Source organism: Emys orbicularis, chromosome 15 (genome assembly GCF_028017835.1).
Source record: "Emys orbicularis isolate rEmyOrb1 chromosome 15, rEmyOrb1.hap1, whole genome shotgun sequence".
Taxonomy (NCBI): Eukaryota; Metazoa; Chordata; order Testudines; family Emydidae; genus Emys; species Emys orbicularis.
In genome coordinates, this window is record NC_088697.1 from 18,101,425 (window position 1) to 18,113,758 (window position 12,334).

Consider the following 12,334-nt stretch of genomic DNA (forward strand, 5'->3'; position numbering starts at 1 on the left):
CCTGCTCCAAACTACCAAACTCTTACAGCAGAGTTTCCTGAACCTCTCTGTCAAAGCATTTAATATGCTAGTTCTCTTAACAGGCAACTTTCGTAACCTAACTAGATCGGCCATTGCACTCAATAGATCACACTAGACGACGGGAGTCTGCCTTCCTCGGATGCTAATTAGGTCTCTCAGACATGCAGACGAATCCATTATCACATACTGTACACCTGGACATCAGGAATAGAGAACTTGTGTACACATCTGGTGCGGCCCCCTCTCCCATCCACCAAGCAAAAACAGCATCAACTAGTTTCCTACTGCAATAAACTCTTGCATAGTGACCCAGATCAAACCCAGTAAGTTCTCATTTAAGGGCTGTATTTATAAAATATATAATATATATCCTATATTATAATATTTTCACACTGTATACACACATGCTGCATTTGACATTTGTTGCAATAGTTAGAAAAGTACAGAGTCAGTCTTTATGGTACACATATCTTACTCAATGTGGTACAATAGGACCTCGGGGTTCCAAACACCTTGGGAATGGAAGTGGTTAGTAACTCTGAAATGTTCGCAAAAATAACAGGAGTACTTGTGGCACCTTAGAGACTAACAAATTTATTAGAGCATAAGCTTTCGTGGGCTACAACCCACTTCTTCGGATGCATATAGAAATGTTCGTAACTCTGAGCAAAACGTTGTGGTTGTTTCAAAAGTTTACAACTGAACATTGACTTTGAAGCTTTAGTATGCAGAAGAAAAATGCTGCTTTCCCTTTATTTTCTTTTAGTAGTTTACGTTTAATGCAGTACGGTGCGGTATTTGCTTTTTTGGGGGTCCCTGCTGGTTCCAAACAAGGTGTGTGGTTGACCGGTCAGTTCGTAACTCTGGTGTTTGTAACTCTGAGGTTCTACTGTATAGTGCACCTGTAGCCACCTCCTCGTTTCTTCTGTAAGTGGTTTGTGATTCAAATAGGGCAGCTTTGCTTCCCTCCCTCCCTCCCCTCGGGGCGTTTCTTGCTCTCGCTAGGAAAATATTCATTCCATTAAAAGGAGACTGCACATGTGTCACCTCAGGGCAGCAGTAATTGTGATTTATGTGCCTCATTCCTTGGGTTATAGGCTCTGATTTTTGGATAGAGTGTTTTACAAGTGAAAGTTTGTTTTATTTACTCTGATTAAATTTGAAAAAAAATGTGCAGTTAACATTGCAACACCTACATCACGCTCCAGCTGCTATGTCTGAGATACAGGCAAATTTCTTCATACACAGCCATTGTCTGAGCTGTGGTTTGTTGGACACCGTTTGCGACAGCACCAGGCTCAATTTTCTAAAGCAACACCTCCGGGCTCTTATTTAACAGGCGAGGAGAGCATTATTACACAAAGGATACGTTTTCCCTTTTTCTCAAACCATGGAGTTAAAATACCATTCAGTCCCTGGGAGATCCATTGCAAAGGATTGAACTTTACCTTTGTAAGTGAACAAGCAAGCAGGGCTAAAGCATCACAAAATGTTCGTTATACTTTAGTTTTAACCATTTGTGATAGTGCATCGTGGACTATCATATTTTAGGAACGTGAGCCTCACCACAGATCTGCCGCTACTAACCAGGGTTACGTTTAGAGATATGCAACTACCAGCACTACTGAATATTAGCTCACATGGGGATTAGAAAAGTACCAACCACTGGAGATTTTACTATAAATTGAACAGGTCCATTCTGAGGCAACTGGAAATTAAGCCAGTGGAATTAGTGGCAACTAAGTACTAATGTGCCGTAGAAACTGAAGCAGTTGGACATTTCAGAGTGACAAGTATCAGAGGGGTAGCCATGTTTGTCGCTTTTTACAGATCCAGACTAAGAGTCCTGTGGCACCTTATAGACTAACAGACGTATTGGAGCATAAGCTTTCATGGGTGAATACCCACTTCATCAGATGCATGTAACCCATGAAAGCTTATGCTCCAATATGTCTGTTAGTCTATAAGATGCCACAGGACTCTGTTGCTTATTTCAGAGTGAGTTCACTTTGCCCTGCCGGCATTTACTCTTGATATATCAATCCCACCTGCTCCGAAGGAAAGGTGCGCATGCATGAGCAGGTTTAAGATGTAAACTTAGAAAATTCAGCCCGATTTACCCGCAGCAAAATGTAAAACATGCACAAGAATGCAAAACAACTGGCTAATAAAAAACAGTTATATACTCACTGCCAATAACTCTTCTGAATTTAGCCTTTTTTGGATGAGAGCCTTTAACAAGAATAACGAATATGTTCGGAGAAATCACTATGCGCTAACGAGCTTGAATAAACAATGCTCAGACTCTAGGCCGTTCACAAATTATTCATGTAGATTATTCCTTATGTATATTATATAGCTGGTCCCACAAGTCATATGGAATACTTTCTGTTCCCTGATTAGATGACGAATACTTTTAAAAACAACAAATAGTGACCTTCCAGTAAGAATGTTCAGATAAATCATTCCTGCTAGAAGGAATGAAAGTTTGGGGAATTATGAAATTTTCTCTGAACACTAGGGGTTTTCCAATACTTGGAGATATCATATTTTTAGTTAAGTAGTATCCAACTGAATGCAGGGCTCTGGCTCCCAAATCAGATTTATTACTACTCGACCAGCTGTACCATTCATATAAACAGATCGGCTGGGGTTCATTATGTTGGGGTTCCATCATCAAATCTCTTTCCATCAAGAGAGCCTGAAACAACAGCATTCAAATGTAGTCAGGCAAATTAGCTGTAAAAATATTGCAACAAATGCCAGTGACACAGCAGCTCTATAGAGTGGCTATAATCTTCTATGAACTTCAGAACCACTCGGGTTGGATCCACTCTAAAATCTGCATATTCAACATCTATGCTCCTTTGCAGAAGTGCTTCTCATGCTGGTAATATCCATGGAAAACACACTACATATTTCCCATTGTTGTTCTTTATATTATTACAAAACTTTATACATAACCAGGCTAATTCCACAGGGTGTGGAAAAAACAAAGGAATTTCTCAAGGCATAAATAATATAAAAAGGCAAACATTTTAAACAAGATACATTCATGACACTACTACAAAAAATAAATAGTGACTCTCTCTGTTATAATTAACACCCCTCCATCAGTCCTTGTCAGTGATTCTGCTGTGCAGTTACTGGCTTTGAGTGGGAAAATGGTTGCTGCTTCTTCAGGTCTCCTGCATCTGGAGCTGTCGAAGGTCCCCGGAGCGGTTTAAAGTGACACCAGGTGAATTCCATCCTGATTTTTCATTACAGTCCTTTGAAACAGGATGCAGAATAAGAGGACTCCAGCTCAAAATATGATTTGATGTTTCTGAACGTGCACAAATGTCACCTGCAAATCAAGAGCAGTTTATATTAGCATGAAATCTCTCCTTGCCCCTTCACTATTTCAGCATACTTGCCCCACCAGTCTCCAAATGCAGATTAGTGAACTGGGTAAAATCTTTGCTTTTCACTAAAAGTGAAAATTAGTTTGGACGCTGTACAGTGTTAAACCCTGGCAGGAATTGCTAATTTCCTAGGGCATTTCTCATGATACATTTCCCTGTTCTCTAAGCCTTTTAATAATGTACTTTCAGTTATCACTAGATTTAGTGATCAGATTGTGGGTAGTGGCTTTGCTATCTTGAGAGATTATGGGCAAAGCCCTAGTTTCAAATGGCAAGCTGCCTCTCTGATCTAAATAAAATCAGTGGTTTGAGCATTGGCCTGTTAAACCCAGGGTTGTGAGTTCAATCCTTGAGGGGGCCATTTAGGGATCTGGGGCAAAAATCTGTCTGGGGATTGGTCCTGCTTTGAGCAGGGGGTTGGATTAGATGACCTCCTGAGGTCCCTTCCAACCCTGATATTCTATGATTCTATGATTATGACCCTAAGAACTTCTCAATGCCAAATGGTTCACTGTTGTGAAACAGGAACTCATAACAGGCCTGACAAACTCATCACTTCTAGCACACCATTTTTATGATATTTATCCATAAATGAGGTCGTGAGGTTTCTAAGAAAAAGATTATGTCATACTGATCCTCAATCATTGCCTGATGCATGCATGGATAGTTAAGGAGCTGCGTATATGTACTGAAAATATATGTTTTAAAGTCTGTCACCAACCAAAGAGAAAAACGTTTCTTCCAGACAGGGAGTAAGATGTGCATCTCTTTGTCAACTGTAAATTAAGTATTGTAAGCCAACACAAGGGAAGGCCCATTTACATACAGGATCAACAGGAAAAGAACAGAGGGGAAAAAAAACAAGCAATGGGGGCGGGGAGGGGGGAGATTCTGCTGTCTCTAAGGTTAATGATCTATAGGGGTGTAAGTAGAAGGCAAGGAGACACCCCTTTATCCTGCACCTGAGGAAGTAAAGGGACAGCATGTTTACATTCATGCAAATAGGATCTCAACCAGGCTTGGCTGAAACACCATGAAAGACATCTGGGGTGAGACAAACGTCCTTAGACAGAAGGTTAGACTGTTAAATTTAATCTCTAGAAAGCGTGTGATCAGTGGCACGGGAACACTTTGAATAATGGGGTGCTGAAAGCCAGCCCCCATACCTCTGTCCGCCCCCCCACCCCTGCTCCCAGAGCCTGGGGGTGCTACAGCACCCCCCACCCCTCTAGTTACCGCACCTATGCATGTTATGCTTTTGTTTTATATATAACTCTATTACCATTATCCTTACTCACTGTCTTACATCTTAATCTTTGATAATACATTTATGATTGTCTTCACTATAATATATCTCAGTGCTGTGCGGTTACATATGAGCTGATCCTGACTTGAATCATACAAGCTGGTGCATACACTGTTCCCATGGGGATAGCTAACCTGATAATTCTGTGAGCATTCAGTGTCTAAGGGACTGAACGCTACAGGAGAATGCTTCAAAGGGGCTTGTGGACTGGGGTGCACTTACTGTTAACCTGCACAACAAAGGAAGGGCTGCCATAGCCCAGAGGAGATTGTTTCACAGAAGAAGAAAAGGCAAAATGATGGGGTGGGAAGGAACTGCCAGGACCCCTGATCCCTTGTCTTTACCCCCTCTAAACACCATGTTGGTCCAACCTGTCTTTTCAGCTGGAAAGCTCAAAATCTCTCTTTTTGGGGCCAGCCGGGAGCTATAAAGGAATGTGTGATGCTTTCAGCTCTTGCCGCCCCAAAGAACAAAGACAGTTTATTCCTGAATTCCAGTTTCCCCATTTGGTACTTCCCCTAGCTAACTCTGAATTAATGCCACTTCCTGCAGGTACCTGGGCTTTCCCTAGAGGTCTCATATACATAATTACCCAGCCTGATTCTTCCTAGAATATGAGATCTGATAAGAGCAATGCCTAAGGTGGTACTGGCAAAGATTATTAAAAAAATAGCATTCAAAATAAATCAGTCATCACATCATCTGGAGTAAGTGTACTGGAGGGATTCCATTTAGAACACATCATTTAGGGCATGCACCTGGAAGGCATTTTAATATCTTCACTTCCATAGTCTTCAGGGGGAGCTGCAAGCTGATGAATACCTTGCAGACTCTGGCCTTCCTTTACTGAGACTAATTGCTAGATTCTGTGTAGTCAGACTAAGCACCCTACAGCTGTTGTACAATAAGCATGCAGCTTGGAAGCCAAGATTTATTCTCCCCCAATTTGGCATACCTTCTGGGTAATCTATGTTAATCTGATTCATATTTTCCTGACAGCAAGAATGCTGAGTAGATGGCTGCTCCACTTTCTCCTTGCTGTCTTCCTCCATCTCGACGCTGCATTCTGGGACCGTGGAGGCTAAACACATGGCAACCATCACATGATTCATCGGTTTCATCTCTAAACTGTCCTGCTGATAAGGTGCTACTATGGGCACCACAGGTAGTGTGTTGCTGCTAAAAGTGCCATTGGTTTTGGTGAAACACCTGTGAATTTAAACCAAAATAAAGAATCACTCAGAGTCCTGATCTCTCCAGATTCTTTGTTCTAGCACAGAGGTGGGCAAACTACAGCCCGCAGGCCACATCCGGCCCGTGGGACCCTCCTACCTGACCCCTGAGCTCCTGGCCCGGGAGGCTCACCTCCAGCCCCTCCCCTGCTGTTCCCCCTCCCCAGCAGCTTCAGCTCACTGTGCCGCCCAATGCTCTGGGCGGCAGGGCTGCGAGCTCTTGCCCGGCAGCGCAGCTGCAGAGCTGGCCTGACCCGGTGCTCCAGGCAGTGCAGTAAGGGGGCAGGGAGAAGGGGGGGTTAGATAGAGGGCAGGGGAGTTCGGGGTGGTGATCAGGGGGCGGGGAACAGGGGGGTTGAATGGGGGCAGGGGTCGGGGGGCAGTCAGGGGCAGGGGTTCTGGGGGTGGTCAGGGAGAAGGGGTGGTTGGATAGGGCAGGGGTCCCGGGGGGCAGTCAGGGGCAGGGGTTCTGGGGGTGGTCAGGGAGAAGGGGTGGTTGGATAGGGCAGGGGTCCCAGGGGGGCAGTCAGGGGCAGGGGTTCTGGGGGTGGTCAGGGAGAAGGGGTGGTTGGATAGGGCAGGGGTCCCAGGGGGGCAGTCAGGGGCAGGGGTTCTGGGGGTGGTCAGGGAGAAGGGGTGGTTGGATAGGGCAGGGGTCCCAGGGGGGCAGTCAGGGGCAGGGGTTCTGGGGGTGGTCAGGGAGAAGGGGTGGTTGGATGGGGCAGGAGTCCTGGGGGGGGCAGTCAGGGGGCAAGAAGCAGGGGGGGATTGGATAGGGGGCGGGGGCTGGGCTGGGCCACGCCTGGCTGTTTGGGGAGGCACAGCCTCCCCTAACTGGCCCTCCATACAATTTCAGAAACCTGATGTGGCCCTCAGGCCAAAAAGTTTGCCCGCTCCTGTTCCAGCAACTAAAAGTGATTTAAGAAGTTTTTGAATACTTCATCAAGTAAATCTCAATTATTTAATACAGTAAATATAGTAGAGCTGGTGGAATAAATTACACTTATTCTGTCACATAAATTCAGACTTTTTTGGAAAAAATATATTCACAATTAAATATATTTGTTTGCCCTGCTCACCAGATGGCTGAAAAACATTCAGAGAATCATTTGTTTAGCATTTTTCCCCATCTATTGTCAATTAAGTGACATTCCTTCATTTGGCCAGCTCTAATACAGATTTTAAATGCCATGACACAGGGCTTAAGTTACGAATCCAACAAGCAAATAGAGCAGCTTATGTTTAACTAGCTTAGCAATGCCTATTTTTATGTAAACAGAGGAACTACATACAACCAACTGCAGCATTTTAAGTGTAAAAAACGTATAGTAACTTTTCAATTTATACAAAAAATAATATCAAAGACACTCATTCTGGACTCTGAAACTGAAGGCAAGCTGGGAAGTCAGTCTTTACAGCTGAGCTATTTAACTTTTAAACAGAAAGACGTTCATAAAGGGCTTTTGCTGTAGATATATGCCTAGCATTATCTCATCCTAAGTAGTGAAAATGCCAAGAATGTTGTAGAGTTCCTCAAGTCCTGGGCACAGCAGTGCTAGCAGCTTCATTTGTAACAACCACGTTAAATGTGAAAGCCCAGGACAGACCACTCCAGTATGACTGCATACGTGCCAGTAATTGTTACACAACTCAAACTTTCATATTTAGAACAGTCACATGACTTGGAATTCTCTGAAACAAACTGTATGAGCTGTAAGAAGAGTGCATCCTTTCTTCCGAAATCTAGCATGGAGAGTGATAAAGCAGAAAATATACAGCAAATCTTTATCACATCGCAGAAAAATTACAACAGTTATTTCACCAAAACCTCACTACCCGTCATTCACTTTAATCACACACCCTGGCAGTCAACAGAAACTTACTTATTCTGCAGGATTCAGTTATTAAGGACACAAACCCTGGATTGCAACACCACAGCTCATCAACATGGAAACAAGAGTGATAGCAGCAGGAGCAGGCTGATTACAAAGAAGAGCGTATCTGTTTACACACAATTACCTTGGCCATAGCAACGTTTGGAAGTGCTCATGAGAGTCAGACAGGGTTCTCAAATATTACACATAGATTATCCAGTGATATGCCAAATGGATACAGCTCAGAACAATTTCTACTGCCAAATCTAAACATACAACCCTTCCTGCTATATGCACCAGGCACAGAACTATCCCATCTCATTTTAGATACTTGTATAGCACCAAAACAACAAGGAGTCAGTGGCACCTTAAAGACTAACCGATTTATTTGGGCATAAGATTTCGTGGGTAAAAAAAATCTCACTTCTTCAGATGCATGGAGTGAAAGTTACAGATATAATTTCTGCATCTGTAACTTTCACTCCATGCATCTGAAGAAGTGAGTTTGTTTTTTTTACCCACGAAAGCTTATGCCCAAATAAATCGGTTAGTCTTTAAGGTGCCACCGGACTCCTTGTTGTTTTTGTGGATACAGACTAACACGGCTACCCCCTGATACTTGTATAGCATCACACAGCGCCGTTCTGAGCTGGCACCAGTTACTAAACACAATTCCATCAGGATCTGAAACATGTTTAACAGCTTTATAGCACAATGTATCTAACAGGATAATATATCCTTTTGCTGATGGAAAGAAATCAACCCAGAAACAAGTTAAATGAGGACTTATTTCTAAACACGAGAGCATATTTATGCCACCAAAATAAACCACTCATACACACTTGAAAGTCCGAGCACATATGCAATTGGAAGAGTGAGTTTTGCAGTGCTGGGACTACCACATCACATCTGAGTTCAATAAGGAATTGCTGTGACGGTAATGTTTTACAAATGAGCCTATGAAATACAACTTGGAGAACCACTAGGCTGTGCTGCATGAAACCGTGCTCATTCAGTTGCTGTGTTACTTGTTTGGTAGTGAAAAAAGAAAAGAAAAAAGCTTAGTTTGAGTGGCTCAGGCCCAAATCATTTATTTCCACTTGTTTTAAATAAAAAATATAAATAAACTAAGGGCTTAGTGTATTCTGCCACACACAAATCTGAACTGTTTGTGTGAGAACTTATTGCATACATCACTGTGCTCAAAATAACATGCAGTAAACAGAAGAGGCCCATTTTACCACCTGCAAAGTAGGAAAATTACTCGAGGTTTATTCAGGCCGCATTCTAAGTGGTGAAGTCTTCTTCATGTGCCTCTAGAAGGATGGGCTTTTCTGACTATGCAGAGTCACTATCTTGTATTGCATTGTATAGGATAGTGCCATTGGGAGAAGCCAGTATGTTATTTGAAGTCAGAACTGTCTTATTACCAAGTTTCTTTTGGCACTGGGAAATGCAAGATGTTCTCACCCTTTTTTCTTAAATGCTTGTGTCAGCCTGGACATCTTGCCTGTGAGAACTGGCTACAGGTTTGTGTGTTATTTGGCATTCCATAAACTGCTGAACTTTCAGTATTCAGAGCTGATTGTGTGCATTAGGAAGTTCAATGCCTATTTTGAGACATCTGCATCTAGTTAACAGAACCCATGCTGTTCTAGTTTGTCGAGAGTATGCAATTCAGAAGAGTTAAATGGGTCGGTCACTCCGGCATTTGATCGTTAGACTGCAAGGGAAGATGGAAGACTATTACATAAGCTATTTTGGAAGACATTGACAGTGACAGCATATCTGCATTCAGAAGCCCCCTGCTGACAGGTAACTAATCCTTTAGCACAAAAGTATTAACAGAATTCACCCTCTATTTAAAGGGAAGTAAATATATTCAAATTCATAGTTTCTATGTGAAGAGTTTCTATGCAAGGTAACTGCTAAATTTAATAATAAAATGTTGCTCCTATTTAGATTCCCCCAAAGTATTTCCCATCAGGTCATTCTGATTAGTACAAAGATCATATTTAAGGGGATTCGATCTAAAATAATTTAGAGATTGAGCCTGAGGTTCCAGGGGACTGTAATTCTGGTTTTAAACATGGTCACCTTATGCACAAAACCTTAGAATCGTAGACTTGTAGGACTGGAAGGGACCCCAAAAGGTCATCTAGTCCAGTCCCCGGCACGAAGTATTATCTAGACCATCCCTGACAGGTGTTTGTCCAACCTGCTCTTCAAAATGATGGAGATTCCACAACCTCCCTGGGCAATTTATTCCAGTGCTTACTTGGGTCTCTCACATGAAACCAAAGCGAAGACCAGCATTGCTGGAAATAAACAGAATCAAGATAATTCATCTTCCAGGGCCCAGAAACCAAGGAATGGAGCCGTCATGCGGAGATGAAACGGACAAGGTCAAAATATGGACTTTGGAGTAAGAATGTGTCTGTCCTTGTAGGTATCCCTGGAAGTGGGGTGAAGCAGCCCCATGGGGTAAACTCCCCTCCCAAACATTCCTATGACAATAGCAACACAAAGTGCCAGTGCACAAGCAGCTTCCATTTTCTGTCCATCACCTCACATTAAAACAGTCTCCAAGTACTTATTATTCCAAGAACTGAAATACCACAAAAGCCACTGCAGAACCCATATGCAACCCATCTGGTCTTCAAACAAATCCATTCATGAGTTGACATTTCTTTCCACAGAGGTTTTGACTAGAATCCCTTTTTTTTTTAAAAATAGACAATTCCTTTAGTGAAACCCATTTTCAGTGTTTGTTTTTGCTGGTTTTGGGGGTCTTCTTTTGAAAGACACGAGTTCAGTATCATTCCTGGTAAAACTGCACTGGCTGGAGTGGAGTTTCAGTAAATTAATTTGGCTCATTAAATTTAAATCCAATGGTGCATACTAAAACTCTGATTAAAACTAGTTATTACATCTCCAATGCAGAGCATGTATGAATGATAGTATAAAATCTGTCCAGTGGAAAATGCATTTCAAATCTCAATGCTAAAAAGCCAAAATCAACCCATGACCTGATTTATAGACCCTACTTCTGAGTAACTTACATTACAAATTGGCTGAATACTGCTTTGCTGGTCCATTTAAAGTTTATGTGCTGCTATTGAATCTGACCACAAAATACAAATATTACCCTGGTCTGGGACACAAAGAAGGGTTAGAGAGAAGCAGCCCTACCTGGGTTGAACCTGCAGACAAAATATCTTGCCTACATGCGCTTGCTGTATATAATGTAAATATAGAACATTAAAAAAAATTTGGGTGCCCATTTAAAACGTACCTGAGAGCCTTTCACTGGCAAAACTGACACAAATTGCAGTCTCATTGGCCTTGTCAACACTAGAAAAATGAGTATTCACAGTTCAGCAACTATCAGCAATGGTGCGACTGCATCAGTGGTAGCAGCAGTGTAAGTATTAGTGTAGACAGAAATGCAGGTGTTTTCACCACTGTATCACGAAAGCCTGCTTGGAGATGGCAATTGCTGAAAATACTGGTACTTGTTTAGCTGATACAGATGTACCACAAGCAGCACTTTGGCACTGGTCAAAAAAGCAAGCAGAAACTGAACAGCCATTTGGTTAAGTACACAGAAACCCACCAGATAGGAGTACTCAATAAAGAAGTGTGCACCAGGTTCTTTAGTGCAGGAGAAAAGCAAATTGACTATAATCCTTACTATAGCATGAAGAATTATGCTTATCTACAGGTGAACAGTGCAGAACAGAGGTCAAATCTGATCCAAGACACAAATTTCAAATCTCACTTTTAGTGTGGCTAAGAACCATTCCATATTAGCTGCTTGCCGTTAAATATGCTAAATTAATGGCTTTCGACCTGTGGGGGTCCACAGATGGTCTAAGATTTCCAAAGGGGTCCACACCTCCATTTGAAATTTTTTAGGGGTCTGCAAATGAAAAACCACTGTGCTAAATAATGAAAAAACATTCATTTATATTTGGTTTGAATTTAAATGCAGAATTTAAACTCATAAGATACAGGGATGCAAATATCGTTTAAAAAATATCAGTTAACCGTTTAATATTTCACATCCCTAGTTGGTATCCCATCAGCACCCCCTCCTGTGCACTGTCATGGCGACGGGAGATGGGGGGTGGGAAGGGAGGGAGAGACCATCACGTGATCTGGGAGGGTTATAGCAGCAGGGAGAACCTGTCATGTGACCGGGAGATGTCATGGTGACATCAGTCTTCCCCCATCACCTGATCCGGTCTTCCTTGGTGTGTTGTGGGACTTTGACTAGTTCCGGTCACGTGCCCCTTGCTGCCCAGCTCCCTTGCCACCCCACAGGCCAGGAGGCAGTGAGACCTTCCAAGTAGTGGCATAAGCAGCGGCCAGACTTAGTGTCCAGCGCCACCTGCCCCCTCAGCTGCTCCCCAGGCAGGAGGCCCATGTCTGTGGGGGACGGGATGTGCCTCGCCTGGGTCCCTGTGCTGGCTCCTGGTGGGGAGTGAGGCACCT

General features: G+C 42.9%; 1 protein-coding gene across 1 annotated transcript in view; it reads right to left on the reverse strand.

Annotated features, from left to right (window-relative positions):
- Positions 1–3,200: 3,200 nt before the first annotated feature.
- Positions 3,201–12,334, reverse strand: part of CDON (cell adhesion associated, oncogene regulated) — a 57,231-nt gene continuing 48,097 nt past the window's right edge. Inside the window, exons 18-19 of the mRNA XM_065417123.1 lie at positions 5,687–5,940; positions 3,201–3,367 (exon numbers count right to left, since the gene is read on the reverse strand). Coding sequence (XP_065273195.1) covers positions 3,201–3,367; positions 5,687–5,940 — 421 coding nt within the window. The remainder of the gene's footprint in view (positions 3,368–5,686; positions 5,941–12,334) is intronic.